Below are 21,035 nucleotides of genomic sequence, written 5' to 3'. Positions count from 1 at the left end.
TATCTCTTTGTTTTTGTGAGGATGATGGAATGTGGTGGGCACCGTAGGTAGATGGGTATGTGAAGGGCGCTACATAAGACAGATGTGAAAGGCTGAACTTTAGTTTGTCCCCAGGATGAAAAGATGAGGACCAGCAGGCTGCCCTTCCATAGTCGATTGTCTCGAGTTAGAAATCCCAGCTGGGGCTCTTTGTCGGTTTTCCCCCTCGGCTGCACACCTCAAAGCTGTGGCCTGTGACACATCGTGACACTCTTGGCTTCCATTCCCAGTCACGAGTGGGGCCAGTTGGGGGTCTGGGTGGTCCGTCTCCCAGTGACATTTAGCGCTGGCCGTGAAGTCCGTTCTGTTCGATGAAGGCTATGAGCAGGCTGACGGCGACAGTGACGATGGCTCTGTGTGTTCCCAACGCCATTCAGGGTGTTGTTTTAATACACTAAGTGTTTGCAATAAAACAACAGTCTGACTCCCCTCGCTGTTGGCGCAGGAATTCTTTGTACCCACCAGTTCTGCAGTAACTCATCATAGTGACATTAAAAGGCACAAGAGTGACTGACGATAAGGAGCCGCTCAGTAGTGCAGTCCACCGGGGAGGAAGACCTGAAGGAGAAGAAGGCGGTCAAAGCGGGAGGACGAAGTCGACAGTCCAGTGGTCTTCAGTGGGTCTCCTGCTTTAATCAGCTCAGCTTTTTCTTTTCCTTGCGGTGTGACGCTTACATTCGTATCGAGGAGTGGCGGCCGTCTAAGGTACAGAAACTGATGGTGGCGCCGGGCGTGGAGATGCGGTGCACGTTGGTTAGCAAGAACTTCACAGGAGTCTGTACACGGGACCCCAGAAATCCGTGTGTCCTTTATAGAGCGCCTTTCATGTCTCTCTGTTATAAGACAGAAGTGTTGAGGTCCGGCGTGGTGCATGTTGATGACACACGTGACGAGAACGACCCCATTATACAGCGACTTGCAGAAGTGTCCACCCCTAATCAGAGAGCAGTGACCCGGTGCATGTTGATTGGCACGTGTGTGTAAGAATTTGACTGGACCCTCTTCATGTCTCGATAAGGACCCCTCAAACGCTTTGTCTGCCATTCCATCCACTTTGGTATCAACTTGTTGTTTATACACATTTATATTCTTCTCGAAATGTCACGTCATCTTCTAACCCACTTTATCGAGAGCAGGTGCCAGTCCATCACAGGGCACACATGTCACGGCACCAGTCCACTTAACCGGCATGCAATTTGCATTGGGGGACGAAACTGCAACAGATGTGGGGGCCCAACAGGACCAGAGCTGGACCCCATCCCCCCCCCCCCCGTGTTATTGTAGAGGATCTGGGCACAGATGGCAGTGATGTATGAAACTTGGGCCTCCAGCAGGACATGGACGTGCCCACACGTTCTCGGATGATGGAAGTGGAGGTCATCAGGTGAGTCAAGGGCCGAGTTCTCGTAATTCGCACACCGATTGTTATGTTAATACGATTTTATTTGTTGTGGTGAAAACAACCTTCAGCCACAGGGGGGCACCAGGAGTGAACTCTGAAACGAAGGCAGCAGACCGCTCTGGACCCCTGAGCATGCTGGGAAGTCACCCCCCCCCCCCCCCCCACCTCATTATACGTTTGTCACTTTTTGTTAATTTTATATCCACAAATTGGTACAAAGTGCGTCTCTGAACAAAAACACCATTTTATTTTTTTTTCTCAATTGAAATATATATATATTTTTTTTTTATACTTTTCTAGGCCTTGTCAGTTTGACCCCAGAATGTCAACTTACACCAAAAAATAAAGTTAGAGGGGTCTTAGCTGGGGGTCTTGCGAGTCTGTGAGCCGATTTGCTCGTGTCCCCTACCCTTTCAGTTCATCATCCTTGTGGTGTCACTCTTGAGGTGCGCTGCCAAGGTGCCATGATGGCTGATCCACACCAGGACCGTCAGTCATTGCTGCTCCTTGTGTGCCATGTGGGAGACCCCCAGCTCTGCTCCTCCTGATGGGTCACCGTCACTCCAAGTCTGAGCGACGGGCATCACTCCATTTGGTTGTCCTGTGCTCTTCTGTTTGGGCTTTCCGTTGTGTGCCAGTTATGAAGGGCGCTGTGTAAGATAAATAAAGTGGAGAACAAAAAAACCACAGCCAAGCAAACGCATTTGTAAGATATTTATGGTGACGTTAAATCAGGAGCTGGAGGCCAGACGTCTTGTGAAGTCTGACGTGTGCCCGCTCCTTGTAGCCCCCTATCCTTGTGCTTTACCGTCCTCTGACTCGACACAAGTTGAGCTTTCTGTTCACGTCAGGTGCTCTGCAGTACGACATCAGCCTGGGCTGCCATTACAGAGAGACGTCACAAAGCTAAGGGACAGCAAAGACCAAAAACACAAAATGACGGGACCTTATCACAAAAAAAAAAACACAACAAGAAAGCAATAAAAGTCTCAGCAGGTCCGTGGCGCCCGTTTTCCAGTATGAGTGCTGCCCCTGGGTTTCTAAACGGGGGTAAGGAAGACGGGCATTTCACGGTAAAGCAGCTCTACTCCTAAATGATGTGGCCGAGGAGTGGCGGCGTGTCCTCCGTGCAGGTGACAATAAGGCCACTTGAACCTCTGGCCATCTGTCTTATCTGGCACCGCAGAGAGGTGGCACAATAAAAGCCTGTTTTATAGCGCATTTCCCGTCTATCCAGCAATTGCTGCTACAACAAACATCCAAAATGACATTCAGCAACAGAGAAGACCATTAAAACAAAACCCTCAAAGCAGCAAACGGGCGCAGGTTTCAATTCTGCACATCAGAAAACCCGAAATGAAGGCTTCAGCATAAAACAAACACGCAGACGAGAACACGTAAAGCGCCTCCCGTGACGCGGCGTACGCACGTCTGCCGTCTTTCTCCATCACAGCAGGCGCTCATTCCATTTGCCAAAGGGCACAACTCAGCAGCAGGCAGAAAACTGCGCCAGCCCCGGCTCTGGCACTGCCATCTCACCACACAGGACCGGCCCTAGAAATTCTTCATGTACAGAAATCAAATGCAAAGTGCAAGTAAATCAGTAAAGAGCGAACATACAAATAACCCACGTATCATGTGCAGTCGGTGCCAAGGAAGCGACGTTGGCATAGACAACTCTTTCTGCCCTTCATTGCCTGACAAGGGCGCATCTCGATCAGCTGCTGTTGTGAAAGTCACCTTGTGACGCTTTGTAGCACAACAAACAGAAATCGTGACCAATAAATCACCCTGAACAAACTCAAAGATGGCACTGACACGGGCACACTGGCTGGCACTGCCTCAGACTCCCTTTCAAATGTCTTTGATTGACACAACAGAAAAGTCCACAAGATAAAAGCAGCCTTTCGAATGGCCGATAACGACGTCAATCAACCCGTGAAGGCCGCCCTCACACGGGCCTGATGAACGCACGTGTCACTAAAAGCTCTGATTTTATAGTTCAAGCCAATCTCTGATAAATCAGCATCCTGCAATCGGCGCCAGGCAAAAAGGGACCGTGACATTAATCGAGCGCCCCCTTTCACCTGTGACATGACAGACACAGAAGTGTCACCCATCATTGAATAGTGCAGAGTGGCCATTTTTACATGGAAACCGAAGCGTCGTCATCCCTCCGACTTATCAGAAATAAATAAGCAATACGCTGATAGGAGGTCCGAGACCCTCTAGGTGACGTCTGTCCAGCGTTAACACTTGCGGTGCGCCATCTGTTGGAATGTATTTTGTAACATGCTGTAATTAAACAAGTTACACTTTTCATTCCAACAGACGGTGCATCCCAAGGACTAGCAGTGCTGTTGAAAATCGTTTAGCAAATGCCACATAACTGAGACAACAGACCAATGGACACTTCAATGTAATAAAGAATTTAAACTGGGGAACACAAACGGAGGACAAAGCGACTCGTGAACTCTTTGAAGATCCTGCTGATCTGCTCTGATTAATGAGAACAGGAACAAGTAATCAGTGCCACTAAGAGCTATAAAGATGGGGGTCCTTCCTCTGTCTGCCCCTCTTGTCGTGTCACCGTGGGAACGACACATGCTGTTTGTTAGTACGGAAATGTCGAGAATGGCGCCATCGAGTGAGGGCCGCTGTCCCCCCCTCTTGTCACCCAGTAGAGTGGCACAGCACAAGTGTGGCAGGCCAGTGCAGACAGCAGCTTTGTCGTGGTAATCAAAGTGTCTGAACCAAGGCGCAGTGCCCCAAGATGAAGTAACGACCCGCTCTGTGACACGTAAACGGTGAATACCAACACTCACGAATGACGACGATGACAAGAGTCGATCAGCACGACTGGCCCTCAGCGTCAAGTGCCACCAATATTCCCTTCTGTGCCCTCTGATTGGATTTGCGCCACGCAAAATGAAAGTTGCTTTTCCCAGCCCTCCACGTTCAGAGGCTCTGCCGTGCCCGCCTGCCGGACCTCCTTTGGTGGTCTCACACGTTGAAGTTCACTCGTCGACAAACACAGAAAGCGTCCTGCGAGCCTGTAGGTCCGTCACTCGCACCACAAGATTCGCTTCTTGGCCCAGCCGGCCGTTGCTGTCGTCTCATTTTGTCTCCTTGCACAGCCCTGACGCTCTTGGCGAGTTTGTGGTGGGCTGTGTACCCGAGCTGTGCCAGCAGCGTCTGCTGGTCACTAAACCTGCTGGTGACATCAGTTGAAGAGCAGTCTTTTCTGGGTTTCAAACGCCTTCTCGTCTTCACTGGACAGAAGATTTCCTTTCAAACTGAAAGAGAACAGAAGACACCACTGAAGTTAAGGGGTCTGCGCGGCTTCACCTGCCGCTCAAGAGAATGAAAAGCGGAATTCACATCTGAACGCATCGACTGCCCACCGAGCTGAGGCCACTGCCAGTCGTGGCTCCCTCTAACTTGTCTTCAGTCGATGAGCTGCTGCTCACCTTTTCCTTCAGTCCCACTACACTACGTGAGCCAAGTATCAATCAGTCACAGCGAGGCACCGACGACTCTGGGGGTCCCCATCAGTCAATGGCCGCGACGCCCTGACACCTCGATGACAAGCGGGTCTCCTGTGTGGCCCTTCAACTGCTGCAAAGACGGAGGTGCTGACCCCGAGCGTCAAACGCAGTTGAGGTACGCGTACCGGTGACAACCGCAGCGCCTCGACTGCAGTGACCTGGACACTTGGTGACAGACGTATGGCCATAATGGCCCGTCCCAAACGGAGCACATGACAGTATTTGACATTTTCTCCATCCAAGTCAGCAGCCCAGGGCCACCCTGTCGAAAAGTCCAGAAACCAAACGGAGCGGAAGTGCGATAAGCAGAAAAACGGCAAACGGTGAAGGCCACGAGTTTGATGGCATTTAAATAAAAGAGCCAGCCAGCCAGCCGCTCCGCTCCTCCTCGGCTCAGCTGGTCTCCACTTGTACTTTGGTTTTGTGTTGTCTTTTGTAAGTGTGGCTTTGTGTTTTGTTTATTGTGTTCTTAAGAATTTGTTACGCCAGCTTTGGACACGTCACGTCACGTCACGTCATGTGACACCTTTAGCGGACGGCTGACTGACACGGCACAACACCTACTGCTACTTATGATGCTTTCAAGGCCCCGCCGTTGGGCTCGTCTTCATGTCCAGCTTTTTGGGGTTCCTCCTGATTTTGTGCAGGAAATGAACCCCCGTAAGATGAAAAGTAAACCAGCGGGGGTCTCCAGCAGAAATCATCACATCAGCTGAGCCCAGGGGGTCAAACTCACACCTTTTGGTGAAACGGCGTTGGCATGAAGGGTCTTTGTGACATTTGATTCTTCACTGGTGGTCCCAGCCCCTCTCAGAAGGTCCAACGTGGTTTCTAACAATTCTGATGTTACTTTGGATCGACCCTCTAGGGTGACAAATGACAACTTTCTATTATAATCGAGAACTGATTAAACGTTTCAATTGGCAATTTCAAACTCCCCCTCCCCCCCACTTCACGTCTCGGCCGCTGGCATTGTGAAGGTGGTCTGGACAACTGGACGCACGCTGAGGAGATGCGGGTCCTGCTTGTCATTTAAAAGCCTGCACAGCCGCTGTCCTTTTGTCTCGCGGGACGTTAAAGTGTCTTCTGAGAAGATCGCGTCTCGACCCGAGATGTTTTTATTACAACAGAGAGACATTCGACACGACTCCTCTTGTTTAGTGTGTTGTTCTACCTTAGGAAGTACATCCTTACATTTATTGTGAACACCCTGAATTAGGGGGACTTGATTTTAAATGCATGACATGGCAGGTTGAGCCGAGGGGGGTGGCGCCTCCAGTGCTATTACGGAGTCCATCAGAGGGTCGCTTTGGGATCGCTCAGCTCCTGGGTTTCTGCTCTTCTTCCAGATTTATGGACTCGTCGTTCTTGTTTCAAGGGATTGTTCTTTGGTTTATGGGCCTTTTTTAATTGGATGTTTTTATGTTGCGACTCCTGGGGGTGAATCACTGTGTCCAAACTCCTCAGCGCTACGCCAGGAAGAAGAAAAGGTTCTTACACAGAAGAGAAACACCAGGATGAACAAAGCAGACAAGGTCTGTCGAGTGCCCACCGCTGTACTGAGGCACGTTTAGGCCGATGTGAAAACTGAGCCAGCAGATGTGTGTTTCTTTTCTTATATTTTTCTTCTGTCTGTGCCACCCCTTGTGTTATTGTGGGCTTACTGACTTCCACATTTCCCCCAACATGAGGACTGACACTTGCCATGTCTCGTTTGTCATTGTACTCCTCCATCGCACTGATTTTGTCACGCAGTTACCGTCACACCCCACTGAAACTTCACTGGGCATATCACGGCAGTTTGGCGCCGTATCGGGCATCAGGTTTACTTTCACATCGTCACCACTGTCACTCTGTCCGAGTCCCAGTTCAGCTCCCTTTACGGCTTTTTGTTCGCCTGTGATTGGAAGCTCCGCCCCACTCATGAATATTGATGAGTCCCTACTCTATTGTCCTCTTTTTGTTTCGTCTCCAGCCTGACTAACTGCAAGCAGATGGCTGTCCTGAGTTATTCGTGTTTGATGCTATAAAGAGAAATTTCAAATCTGAGAAATGAATTCCTGCATTTATCTCTAGTAGGATTGACTACTGCAATGCGGTGTTCACTGGATGTTCAAACTGTTCTTTATACAGCCTCCAGTTAATCCAAAATGCTGCTGCAAGAATTATTACAAGAACAAGAAAATACGAACACATAACCCCAGTCCTCAAGTCCTTACACTGGCTCCCGGTTAAGTTTAGGGCAGATTTCAAAATCCTTCTTTTAACATATAAAGCATTAAATGGCCGAGGTCCGGCTTACTGGCCTGAACTTATGACTTACAAACCAGAGCGCACATTAAGATCTCAAGATGCTGGTCTGCTTATGATTCCAAGGATTAATAAAATAACAATGGGAGGTCGAGCTTATAGTCACAGGACCCCTAAACTGTGGAGTGGTCTGTCTGCTACTATAAGAGATGCCCCTTCAGTCTCAGCTTTTAAATCTCACAACTTCAGTTTAGCACACCCTGACTAGAGCTGCTGATTAACTGAGCAGACTGCATATCTCTGTTGTCAGTCATTAGCACTAAAACACAAGTAACATGATCGTTCTAATTTGTTACTAACCCTCACCTATTCTGTTTGTCTTCTCGGTACTCAAATGTCCCACTTGGTGCCACGGCCCACCTGCCAAGTTGTTCTGCCTGCCTAAGGAAAAGTCATCTCTGATGGAGGATCGCAGGACTCATGGGGTAGAGGGGTCCTTTCATCGGATTGGCTGGCCCAGCACTGTCTCAGCTGTGGAATGGCCAATAGGGGGAGGCAGCTTGATGGCTGAGGTCTCCAGGACTCTACACAAATCTGAATCTTATTATGGGATATCATCTACTGTTAAATTCTGCTCCATACATCTAAAATTTTTATCTTTATACTGTATTGAGGATGTGTTCTGTTCTGTTCTGTGTATTGTATTGTATTGTGTTGCCCCCCTTCTTTTGACACCCACCCTACCTGTTAAGGGGTCTCTCTCTGAACTGCCTTTCCGGAGGTTTCTTCCATTTTTTCCCTACAAGGTTTTATTTGTGAGTTTTTCTTCGTCTTCTTAGAGAGTCGAGGCTGGGGGGCTGTCTAGAGGCAGGCAGGGTCTGTTAGAGCCCATTGTGGCACTTCTTATGTGATTTTGGGCTACTATACAAAAATAAATTGTATTGCATTGTATTGTAAAGCGGGTCATTTCACGTCACCCAGGGTGTGACTCGGACTTGGACTTCTATACAAGTACGGGTGACACTCAGTTTTGATGCCAAGGAGGTTACTAAACTGTAACTATTGAAGACCACTGTTCTGGTTACTGGGGGACAGACGGAGGTTTCATGGCTCCTCTCGCTTATGTTTGAGTTGGTGATGTTAAACTCCTCAATGCTGCCACGCTGCTGCTGTTGAAGGTGCGACGCCACACACCATGACACTGTAAGCTGGCATTGGCCTTCCCTGTGGCTTTTGAGTTACCAGGGTGGACTGGGATGCACGAATGGACGACTGTGGGTGGTGTTTGTTACTTCCCTTGCCCGCTTTGAATTGTCAGATCAGTGACTATCCTGTCAACTGCCCTAACAATGAATGTGTTTTTTTTCATTGATGGTTTCCTAATCCTCGCTTAAAAGATTTCAATCGTCATTTCACTGCCAACGAGAAGATATTTTGGCTTCTTTTTGATTTTGTAATCATGTATCGTCTTGTTTAGCTGCCATTTTGTTTTGTGCCGGAGGTCACCGTGTTGAGACCTGGAGCTGAGGCAGAAACCCTGATGCCCTCTAAGAAGTCTCTGGATGAGAGATGTGACAGGCGAGTGACAAGTGGACTGAAGGGTCTCCTCTAGTTGGTCACATTTCTTATGTTCCGACTGCTGTGACCACTCACTTGTCGTGGGTCCATCACAGACTTTCTGGTATAAAGTGGCAGCACGTGGCACAATCGGGTCAGAGGTGTGCTTAGTGCCAGGCAGCGTCCAGAATCTCAGCAGAATTAGGTCTGTGCTGCGGTTTTGACCTCCGTGCTGTTCGGAGACCGTCGTGTCCCGCTGAAGCCCCTAAATCCAACCCCACTCGACCCTTTGAGATTTGCCGTGCGGGTTTAGTCTTTGCTTGTCTTGTCGTTTGTATTTTATTCGCCTCACAACAATTCTCAGGCTTCCTCCGTCCGCTGACCACGACGTATCTGTCGTTTTTGGGTGTAATCATGAAAAGTAAGCTTGACGTTTAGTGTGTCGATGGGTCAGCAGGACGGGTGAGGATAACGAGGCCCTTCAGGATGCGTCCTCCTTTGGGTGGTCTGTTATTCACCAAGATGCACCATTCACAGGACGCCTTCGCTCCCCACTGCGTTTATCGTCTAAGATGGCTCTTACTGTATCTGCCTCAAAAACAACGTACAGAAAACATCATGAAACGAAATCTCACTAAGTGTGAGTTTAGTGCAATCGGCAGGATTGAAAGCCCCCTTCAGTGTCGTTTAATTGTCCGTTTTCATTCTCTTTACACCTCCCTGCTCTGCGGCATTTTTAAAAGAAAAGAATTCATCTTACCAGACCTCCTTGAGGCAGCTGTTCTCATTCAGAGCTTCGGCAAGCAGCTTGGCGCCTTTCACTGTAATTTTATTCTCAATTAACCTGCCAAAGATCAGAGAGTTCAGTCAGGGAGGTCCGATTAAGAGCACAGAGACGGGGGGCCAACATTAGAAAGAGTGAAAAGAAACAGAAAAAATGGAGGAGAAGGAGAAGGACTCCAAAAACAAGACCTGGATGAGTTGGGGACTGCGGTGGCACCGCTGTGTTACGGTGGCGGCGGGTCGGCTGTTCATTCAGTATTTTCATGCACCAACATTCAAACCACTTCCAGATGACGTGACTAACGCCAATCATCTCATGACAGTGGCGCCTGTCATGGGGTGGCATATACTGGGCAGCAAGTGGACTGACAGTTCTTGAAGGTGATGTGCTGGCCAGGCCTAAGGATCGGAGCGTCTTTGACAAGCACCAAACTGTGATGGCCGGACGACTGGGCCAGAGCATCTCCAAAATGGCAGGTCTTGTGCAGTGGGCCAATGAAGAACAACTGGTGGACTGGTGACAGGGTCTTGGGCGCCCAAGATTCATTGATGCCCATCTGGTCTGATCCCACAAAATGGTGAAGTATGGCGATGAGAGAAAGGCATCAAAACACGCAGTGGACCACAGCCTGCTATCGTGGAGCCCCCTACTGACCACCAGCTACAGGGTGCATGTGAACATGGAGCAATTAAAGAAGAAGGTGGACGGCCAGAAGCATGTGTGTCATTTACCTGAGGGAGTGATGGCAGCAGGATGCATTATGGGAAGAAGGCAAGCTGGAAGAGGCTGTGTGATGCTCCGGCCAAAGTTCTGCTGGGAAGACTTGGGCCCTGGCATTCGTGTGGATGTTTCTGTGACACGTACCACCTACCAAATCCTGAATGAGGTGCCAGCGCATCGCAGGATGAATACGAGCAACACACACACTAGTAGAGTCAATAGAGCAGAACAAAACCCCACATCCTACGTGACTGAGAAAGGAAACTGAAGCACGCCGAGTAAACCCACCAGAGAAACATGCAAAGTCAAACCTGGGAAGTGCTGGCGTTCAGGATTTCCTCCTGCCTCGCACACAATGCTTGCTGGGACGGATACAATCCTGAATGGATGGCATAATTAAACATGTATAACGAAGATTTTTTAAAGTTCTGAACAGTCTGTGGTCTAAGTTTATAACTAGTTTTAATTTCACAAAGACGTTTATTGTGTGGTGATTGGTTATGTGGAGAAAGAAAAAGGAAGGATAGGAACTGGGGGTTTGGTACGTCAGATAAAGAAAGCCTACTGAGAAGAATATCCATTGAATTCTGTGTTTGTGTCTCTGACCACCAGATCACAAAACCAACATTTACACAATATTTCAGTTAAACCTGTGCGATACCCATTTATACATCCTGTCTTCTGAAGCCTCGTCACATCTGCCATAAAGTTCTCTACACTGAACATACACCTGGGGACCGCTTACTGCGAGGGAGCAGAGAGATAGATAGATAGATAGATAGATAGAGATACTTTATTAATCCCAAGGGGAAATTCAATTAACAGCACTACTGTGCATGTGTAATACCTGCTTTAATGCATTTCATCCTGAAAATGATAAAGTATTTATCTTCGCATTCTAAATGTTCAGAAAGCAGGAATACAGTGATCCCTTGCTATATCGCGCTTCACCTTTCGCGGCTTCACTCTATCGCGGATTTTATATGTAAGCATATTTAAATATATATCGCGGATTTTTTGCTGGTTCGCGGGTTTCTGCGGACAATGGGTCTTTTAATTTCTGGTGCATGCTTCCTCAGTTGGGTTGCCCAGTTGATTGGCACTATTGACGCTATTGGCAGATGGCTGAGAAGCTACCCAACTTACTTTTCTCTCTTTCTCTGTCTCTCTTGCGCTGACTTTTTCTGATCCTGACGTAGGGGGATTGAGCAGGGGGGCTGTTCGCACACCTAGACTATACGGACGCTCGTCTAAAAATGCTGAAAGATTAAATTGACGTTGGTTACCTTCTGTGCAGCTGCTTCCTGAAGAGACATGCTGCACGGTGCTTCACATACTTAAAAGCTCGAAGGGCACGTATTGATTTGTCTCTCTCTCTCTCTCTCTCTCTCTGCTCCTGACGGAGGGGGTGTGAGCTGCCGCCTTCAACAGCTTTGTGCCGCGGTGCAAACAGCCCTATTGATTTGTTTGCTTTTCTCTATCTCTGTGACATGATCTGCTCCTGACACGCACTCCTTTGAAGAGGAAGATATGTTTGCATTCTTTTAAATGTGAGACTGAACTGTCATCTCTGTCTTGTCTTGGAGCACAGTTTAAACTTTTGAAAAAGAGACAAATGTTTGTTTGCAGTGTTTGAATAACGTTCCTGTCTCTCTACAACCTCCTGTGTTTCTGCGCAAATCTGTGACCCCAGCATGACAATATAAAAATAACCATATAAACATCTGGTTTCTACTTCGCAGATTTTCTTATTTTGCGGGTGGCTCTGGAATGCAACCCCCGCGATGGAGGAGGGATTACTGTATCATGAAGTGAATGTGTTCTGTGCGGCGAGCGCTGCCTGCGGCTCCTCTTAGTGCGGAGGAAGTCATTTTAATCCTCGTGGCCTCGGACCCCCTGCAGATTTTATTTTCTCTCCAGCCGTCTGGAGTTTTTGTTTTTAATGTCCACCCTGACTATCAGACCTTACTTGTATTATATGTTAATTAGTGTTCTCTTATTTTAATTCTTATTTTGTCTTTTTTTCTCATTCTTAGTCATCTAAAGCACTTTGAGCTCCATTATTTGTATGAAAATGTGCTATAGAAATAAAATGTTGTTGTTGTTAAGAAGCGAGTAGCGATTAACAACTGGGTCGGGGAACACATAATATGAAGCATTTAACTTATGACGGGGTTTGAGAAAATCTAGTAAATTAAATATTCACTTTCAGATGAAGTTTAGTTTAATAAGAGACTATACTTCCTTAGAAGACTGGCGTCCTTCAACATCTGTAATAAGATGCTGCAGATGTTCTATCAGATGGTCGTGGCGAGCGCCCTCTTCTACACGGTGGTGTGCTGGGGAGGCAGCATAAAGAAGAAGGACGCCTCACGCCTGGACAAACTGGTGAGGAAGGCAGGCTCTATTGTAGGCACAGAGCTGGACAGTCTGACATCTGTGGCAGAGAGACGGGCGCTGAGCAGACTCCTGTCAATTATTGAGAATCCACTGAACAGGATCATGTCCAGACAGAGGAGCAGCTTCAGCGACAGACTGCTGTCACCGTCCTGCTCCACTGACAGACTGAGGAGATCGTTCCTCCACCACACTATGCGACTCTTCAATTCCACCGGGGGTGGGGGGGGTAAACGTTAACATTATACAAAGTTACTGTCTGTCTGTATACCTACATTGTTATTTAATTTAATATTGTTATTATCAGTATGCTGCTACTGGAGTATGTGGATTTCCCCTTGGGATTAATAAAGTATTTATCTATCTATCTATCTAAAGAGGTAGAAACTAGATAGCAATGCCTCAGCCACGTGAAGACAGCTTGGCAGCAAACCTGCCGCACATTCTTGTCAAACTGGCAGCCTCAGCATGCAGCAACAGACGTTTTATGTTGATTTCTGTGTGAAACCATTGCTTTTCAGAAACTGTTTTTTGGAAGAAATATTCAGCCCTCAAAGAGTTAAAATGAGTTCATCAAGGACACAGCTGGAAACTTGTGAAGGGGAAATTTCACACAAACATGAGGAAGAGAACCACAGACACATGGAATAAGCTGGACAAGCAGGACTTGAGGGACTTCAACTTGACATTACTTTGGAGGAATCAGTGGAAAGGACTGGCGAGCTTGTTGGGATTAGTGACTTGTTCTCATCGAAGTCTTTCTTATGTTCTAATGACATGCTCTGATGGTCAGGATTAATGGACTGCATGGTGACCCTGAAAATCAACTTTTACAAATGACAGGTAAGAAAATGGTCGGCAAGGTAACAAGAGGGAATCGCGTCGTGCCTCCGGTTTCATGGACTCGCCGGCCCCAGATGGCCGTGGTGAATGGCGTCGTAGGCATTGTGGACGGCAGATCCACTCTGTTGAATTCATTTCGATGAACTGCCTCTTCTGCACTGTGAGGTCGGCACGAGACCCATGTGTGTGCATATGTGTCATCTCGCTCTTTAATAGGAATTAAAACAGTAGGGAGGATATACAGTATATACTCAGTGCCCAGGTCCTTGTAAATCATTATTATCGATGTTATTAATAATAATAATAATAATTCTTTGCATTTATATAGCGCTTTTCTCACTACTCAAAGCGCTCAGCAATTGCAGGTTAAGGACCTTGCTGAAGGGCCCAACAGAGCAGAGTCCCTATTGGCATTTACGGGATTCGAACCGGCAACCTTCCGATTGCCAGTGCAGATCCCTCGCCTCGGAGCCACCACTCCGATGGCCAGTGCCACCATTAGCTCTTTGAGGGCTGAATATTTTTTCCAAATTTCACACATAAATCAACATAAAAAGTCTGTTACATGTCTGGTGACAGTGGCTGCAAGAGGGCACCTCAATGGACAGCAGGAATGCACAGTGGGCCTGCTCCATGGCTGTCTTCACACAGCGGGTGGGTTGTGGTGGTGTTTGCAGTGTAACGTAATATGTGGTGGCCCTCCCAGGCGAACGCTGCTGTAGGTGCATCAGCTATATGAAAGCGTTCAGCCCCACGATCATCTGATGATGCTGGTACCTCACTTTCGTTTTCAATATCCATCTCCTGATCACTTGCATCAAACTCTGAGTCCGACAAGTCAGAGTTCTATTCAACGAAATCACGTAAAACGTCCATGGAGTATTTTGCTTTGCAGAAATTTGCATCTGGTCTCTCTCGCCAGATGTGGGTGCCGTTTTAGAAGTTGTTTGCTCTTCGCTACTCGTGCATGTGTAGGGAATCGAGGTAAAATTAACAAAGCTATGTAACTTTCCTTCTAGCAACGAGAGTCGAACTAAAACATAAGGGTGAGTTTTTTGCAGTTTACCAGTGATCACCGTCTTCTACCCCTGAATTTTGACAAAAGTCGACATCAGCTCTGAAAGAGTTAAGATGAATTAGGCATTCAGCTAGGGCACAGATCATAAGGGGAGTTTTGGGGTCCAGTGGCACGGGTTACCTACCAAATAGCCGGTTGGTGCACTAATAAGCTTGGCCTTAGAGCAAAAAATAACTTGGCACCGGCCCTGGTACCAAAATTTTAAAATTCCAAGTCGGCCCAACGCTACTGGTTTCCTCAGTTTCCAGTCTCCTCTCATGTCTGCTCGTTGCCTCTTGTGTCTCGTCTTCCAGCCCCAGCACCCCCTGCTGTTTAATCTCCTGTCTCGACTGTGCGACTACGGTGTGCGCCGAGCCCACTGGGGTTCCCCAGGCTTTTTCGTAAGGTGGTATGGAGAGATATCCCGTCAGATTCTAGCTAATACTTTTCCTTACTTTGCTTACACATCATGACCAAGCCCAAGTCCGTCATGCCTACAAACAGCGGAGACATGACCCCAGGTCGTGACCCACCATGCTGCAGTGAGCCTCAGTGTGTTGAAGGTTTCAGCTTACCACAAGTGAGTTAATCCTCGGTTCACTTTAATTGCTTCAGCGAAATATTCAGCCGCTTCGTCATTCAGTTCATTCTGCAAAAGCCTGATGGGAGAATAAAAGAGCAAATGAGGTGGCAGAAAATGTGCAACGTAAGACAACAGTGTTGGATCAGAACATGTAGTCCTGGACTGAATCAGCTGTCCTCTTCATCTCCTTTGGCTTTTTAATTCCTGGTCTTGGTACCTTGCTGGCCTCCCCACTCCTGATCTTCCCTCGTCTTGTGCTTTTAGCTACGTGGAAATAACTTTAGCGTGAAGAGGAAATCTTACAACACAACAACCACAGAAAAGTTGCTCCCTCGTGTACGGAGGGTCTCTAGAAAGCCCCAGGCTGTCAGCAAGTGAAGCAGTTGATGCGATGCCAGCGCCAGATAATGAAGCTGAAGAAGGAGCCGCTTTTTAAACACATTGTGGACTCTCCATCATCCCGGAGCACATGCTGCCATAGAGGAATAAAACAGTTTCTGTGTATGTCTGTTGCATAACAGCTGGCATCTCCGACTGCAGCCAAGGCCCAGCAGAATTGGCACCAGACTGTGCTATTCAGTTCAAAAGCCTCTTTGTGTTAATGGAGACTAACAGAGTGAAGCAGACAGAGTGTGATGAAGCTAACATCTGAAGGTTTAGCACAGAGAGACGGCTCATCTGGTCCTCCCCGACTCCTAAGAGTCGATAAAAGTCACCTACCCAAACACTCAATCCAGCAGCGCTGCCAGCTTTACCCATAACTCCCCTGCCCCATATCTCTGTCTCTCGGCATGCTGCCAGTCGTCCATGACCTGCCCCTCACAACCCATGCAGACCGTTAGAATAAGGAGGGCGTGCTGCCACCTGGCATTTTTGGGGTTGTCTCTTTGTTTCATAGTGTGCTCCATTTTTCAGGAGTCTTGTCCTTTCTCCCCTGCTACTTGTGTATATCGTACTGTTTGTAGTGTTCCTACTAATTGGTATTTAGTGCTTTAGGTGTATCTGCGTCCATTCCTCCTGATTGCCTCACATATTCCTGCTCTTGTTGTTCGGCTCCCCTTTTGTTAAGTAGACGCTGAGCCTGTGCCAGGCTTATCATGAGCTATGCAAGCAGGGCAGTAAAGGGGGCTATAAAGAGGAAGATTAGCTCCGAGTTGTGGGCACTCAGAGGTCAAAACCAGTGTGCCTAAGAAGGTCAGCATGCCAAGCAGTTGTGGGGCAAACAGAGAATCCTAGCCAAGAAATCCTGAGCAGCACTGAGCCACCTCACTGACCAAAGAAAACTCGAGCAAATGCAGCCAATAACCAGAGTGGGTGCCACCACCTTTTATATGCTTGTGCCAGTGATGTCACACAGGACTGTGACTCTGTCTGACCGACTGTGGACCCCCAGAGGTTTTTTCTCCTCCATTGATGCTGCTGATTCAAGTTTTTGTTTTCTTCTCCTCCCTTCAACTGGCTGTGGTTCAAAGATAAAACTAATGTGCGGACGCGGACGCGCTCTTAACTACATTTACATTTATTTACTCAGCAGACGCTTCCATCTAATGTGACTTACAAAAGCGTTCACGCAACCAAGTAAACGCCAGTCAGTGTGCCTGCTTATGAACAAGTGTGACAGGACAAGGTGGCAGAAATCGGCCAACACAAATGAAGTCCTCAGAACAAAATGCCTGCAAGTTACAAAACCTAATTACTAGTGATATCAGTCAGACAGAAATTCACCAAACAAGAGGGTCTTCAGTTTGGACTCGGGGGGGCACAGCTTGTTCCACCAGCTAGGAGCTACACTGGAAGAGTCTGGACTGAGATTTGACACCAGCCGCCAATACTCAAAGAGCTCGGCTGGGCCACCTGCTTTTTAAATTCCAGCAGCCCCTTTGTATCGTCTGCTGACACCAGTGCCATGCTAGGTTATTTTGCGCCCTAGGCCAAGCTTATTAGTGTGCCAACCGACTGTCCGGTAGCTAATCCGTGCAGCTGGGTGCCCCCTCTCATTATTTGTGCCCTAGGTGAATGCCCAATTTGCCTTAATGGTGGCACCGACCTTGGTTGGCACAGTGGATTGTTAGCAACTGCAAAGTTGTTGTGAATGGACCAGGAGTTGTGTGTGTTTTCAACACTTAAATACCAAACTCTTGTCGTCAAAAAATAAAATCCTTAAGCAGCAAAAACAAGAATTTCAGGAAGTCATTACTAAAACTATGAGAACCAAACCGCTAAGACAAGAAGTGGGAAGCCACGAGGCGTTACTTGATGCCACGACTGCAGGTTTAAGCCTTGAACAATGAAGACAGGGAGCTGAAGCGCTGCGCTGACGTTTATGGTGAAGTCTTCATAATGTGACGTGACGTGACGTGTGGTGTCTCTTCAGTTCCTTAGTAATAAAATGCTGAAACTCTGAAGTGATGGTGTGGCTCAATTAAGATAAGATGACAAAAATAGGAATATCTTTCTCAAACTGATCAATTAGCCCAACACACAAACACACACGCACAGGTTTACAGTCGCTGAAAAACATTCACAATAAATGAACAGAAGATAATAAAATGTTTCCCCAATTCTAAACTTTGTTACAACATTCGGAGTGAGGAGCAGGACACAAAATAAAGTGAATTCGACTGGATATTAAAAAACAAAACATGAACCTAAAAGCGTAACGCAGGCGTTCAGACATTTGGAGCCGTTCATCTACACGCACTCACCAGAATATGTGCAATGACGAGTTCTCCCTCAGTGCAGCCGCGATGCTTTTTCCTCCTTCGGCAGAAATTCCATTTGCAGAAAGACTAGAAAAACAACAAGAGCCACTCGGTGAGCTGTGCAGTCAAGAAAACATCGACTCCTAATTCGCCGGCGCTCTGCCACCCGTGGACCTGGCATACAGACGGGCAGTTCTTTTTGTTTTTGTAAAATTGTCTTAATTGAATCGGCTTGAGCCATACTTTTATTTTTAAAATAACTAGGGGGCTTTGCACCAGAGCTACGCGCCGTTGTGATGAGGCTGGCTGAACGCACCCCAAGGAGACGCAGTCGCTCCTCCTAAACTCCCTCTCTTAAACGGAGATACAATGAGAAACAAATACTGTGTTTTTTTGTTTACCTCCTCTTTGTTCGATCACGCCATGCCACGTGTCCGGCATCTCGTGCGGCACTTCAAACGTTTAAAAGCCTGTGCAGCAGCTGTCCTACTCTTTGTCTCACTGCCTTGTCTCTCTTGTCCCCAGACATCCTCAAACGCTATTTGATCTCTTTTCATTGTTCCGTTATTTCACTGAGTAATATTTTCCATTTGTTTCCATTTTTTTTGAGACTTTCATATTTTCCTACTTCCATTATCTCTAACCTGCTCTGCACGAGTATCACACCAATGTTTTTGAATTCTTTACGACGTTCTACTTTGTCTTTTTCTGGGCCCGGCTGTGGTTTTGCATTCTTTTCTCTCCAGTGCTTTTGGGTCTCTTTTCGACGCGCTGCTCTTTCTTCTTCGCTTAGTCATTGACATGTCATCTAGAACATATAAAAGTTTTAAGAGTGGAGAGCACAGGAAGTGTGTCTGCCAAAAGCATTCCAACGACTGAGAGATTAGATGCCCGTTGCCTTGTTTGGAAATGGTTGTAAGTAGGGCGTGACGTGCAAAAGTCATCTTCTCACGCGACTTGCTTCCAAAGGTTGTAAGTATGATATGACTCCACCATCTCGCTGGACATGAAAGTGTCTCTCTTCAAAAAATCACGTCTCGTCTCAAGACTTATTTTTTATAATAGAGACACTTAATGGAGAAGCTGAATCAGCCAGTTGTTGCTCAGGCACATTTATTAACCTTACTGGATCAGATAAGAGCTTTTGTTAAGGGCAGCTCTGCGGTGTGTAACTTGTGGTAGGGGGGCTGAAGAATCCGTCAATGACATCAAAAGTAGAATTTTAGGTCTCCAGAACAGGGACATGTTTTAGAAGTATAAAGTACGGACACCCCTTTCCCTTCCTGGAAGACAGTCTGGGACATTACAGGTGGCCAAGACGAAAGGCCAGGGCTGGAATGGAGGCTGGAGTTTGAGATGCAGAGACATGAACAGTATGTTAAAGCGCCAACATGGAGAGGATGCCAGTCTAGATTTAGTATTTTGTAATAATCAGGCCAGAATCAAGGGTGTCAAGGTGATTGGACCACTAGGGTCACGTGACCATAATATAGTACAATTCTCAGTGTTTTCATTTTTTGTGGATGCAAAAGACGAAAACTTAAGCAAATTTTGAACAAATGCAGCAAAGTCTAAACAGCTTATCCCAGTCTATTCCCTTAAGGGTGGAGGAGCAGTGGAACAGGTTTAAAAATGCAGGACAGATACAGACCTAAATTTGGAATTAATAGGAAATTTTAAAAAATAAGGCATATAAGACTAATAACTCCAAAGTGAATTGTAGGGCATATGAGAACATGAGGGCAACCATTAAGAGGGATATCAGGGAGGTTAAAAGACAGTTGGAGATAAATACAGCAGATAAGGCGAAAGACGACCCTAAGAGATTCTTTCAGTAGTTTAGTAGTAAAAGAACAGTCAAGGAGGAGGTGAAGTGCATCAGAAATAGTAAAGGAGAATTAAAAAATACAAAAAAAAAATTCTGAGGTCTTCACAAGTGAGGAAGCAGATAACCTCAGAGCAGTAACAGGGACTACTAAGGAGGTACTGAGGGATTTGGAAATTCTAGAGGGAGAAGAGCAGCGTAAATTAAATAAGCTGAAATCAAACAAATCACCAGGACCAGATAATATTCACCCTCAAGTGCTTAAGGAGGTTAGCGAGTACAGATATAAACCCTTGACACATATGTTTAGGAAGTCACTGCACACTGAGGAGATTCTGAATGACTGGAAAATGGCAAATATCATCCCATTATCTAAAAAGGGTGACAGAGCAAATCCAAGCAACTACAGGTCCGTAAAAGTAACGTGCATCACAGGAAAATTAATGGATGGAATTATTAAAGATAAGATTGAGGAACACCTGGCAAGGACAGGAGTTTGACTGAACAGTCAGCATGGGCTCAGAAGAGGGAGGTCGTGTTTTACTAACAGGCAGGAATTCTATGAGGAGGCAACAAAAGGATACGAGAAAAGTGGAGTTTATGATGCTATTGATGTGGACTTTCAGAAAGCATTTGATAAGGTGGGCATCAAACTAAAAGAAGTGGGAGTTCAGGGTGATGTTTGTAGATGAGTACAGAATTGGCCCAGACACAGGAGGCAGAGGGTGATGGTGTGAGGAACCTCTTCAGAATTAAGAGTGGTGACCAGCAGGGGTCAGTGTTGGGGCTGCTGCTATTTTTAATATCTATAAATGATTTGGATAGGAATATAAGTAACAAGCTGGTGAAGTCTGCAGATGATACCAAGATAAATGGACTGGCATGTAATTGAGAATCCACTATATCATCACAGAAGGACTTGGACAGCAGACAGGCTTGGGCAGATTTGAGGCAGATGAAGTTTAATGTCAGTAAATATAAAGAATTACACATAGGAGTTAAAAATGTGAGGTTTGAATACACAATGGGAGGTCTGAAAATCAAGAGTCCACCTTGTGAGAAGGATTTAGGAGTCGTAGTGGACTCTAAGCTAATGGCTTCCAGACAGTGTTGAGAAGCCATTAACAAGGCTATAACAGAATGTCAGGTTATATAGCACCCTGACATGTGGAGTACAAGTCACAGGAGGTTCTGCTCCAGCTTTATAACACACTGGTGAGGCCTCATCTGGAGTCCTGTGTGAAAATTTTGTCTCGACTAGAGGGGATGAGTTAGGAGGAAAGATTAAAGAAATGGAACCTTTTCAGTCTAAGATAAATGAGATTAAG

At 46.7% G+C, this 21,035-nt stretch overlaps 1 protein-coding gene across 1 annotated transcript in view; it reads right to left on the bottom strand.

Annotated features, from left to right (window-relative positions):
* Positions 1–1,587: 1,587 nt before the first annotated feature.
* Positions 1,588–21,035, bottom strand: part of nod1 (nucleotide-binding oligomerization domain containing 1) — a 68,281-nt gene continuing 48,833 nt past the window's right edge. The window contains exons 9-12 of the mRNA XM_028817876.2: positions 17,886–17,969; positions 15,173–15,256; positions 9,557–9,640; positions 1,588–4,737 (exon numbers count right to left, since the gene is read on the bottom strand). Of these exons, the coding sequence (XP_028673709.1) occupies positions 4,665–4,737; positions 9,557–9,640; positions 15,173–15,256; positions 17,886–17,969 (325 nt within the window). The 3' untranslated portion in view covers positions 1,588–4,664. The remainder of the gene's footprint in view (positions 4,738–9,556; positions 9,641–15,172; positions 15,257–17,885; positions 17,970–21,035) is intronic.

This window comes from Erpetoichthys calabaricus, chromosome 13 (genome assembly GCF_900747795.2).
Source record: "Erpetoichthys calabaricus chromosome 13, fErpCal1.3, whole genome shotgun sequence".
In the NCBI taxonomy this organism is placed as follows: domain Eukaryota; kingdom Metazoa; phylum Chordata; class Cladistia; order Polypteriformes; family Polypteridae; genus Erpetoichthys; species Erpetoichthys calabaricus.
The sequence above is the reverse complement of the archived record's forward strand: the minus strand, read 5'-3'. Positions and strand labels throughout refer to the sequence as shown.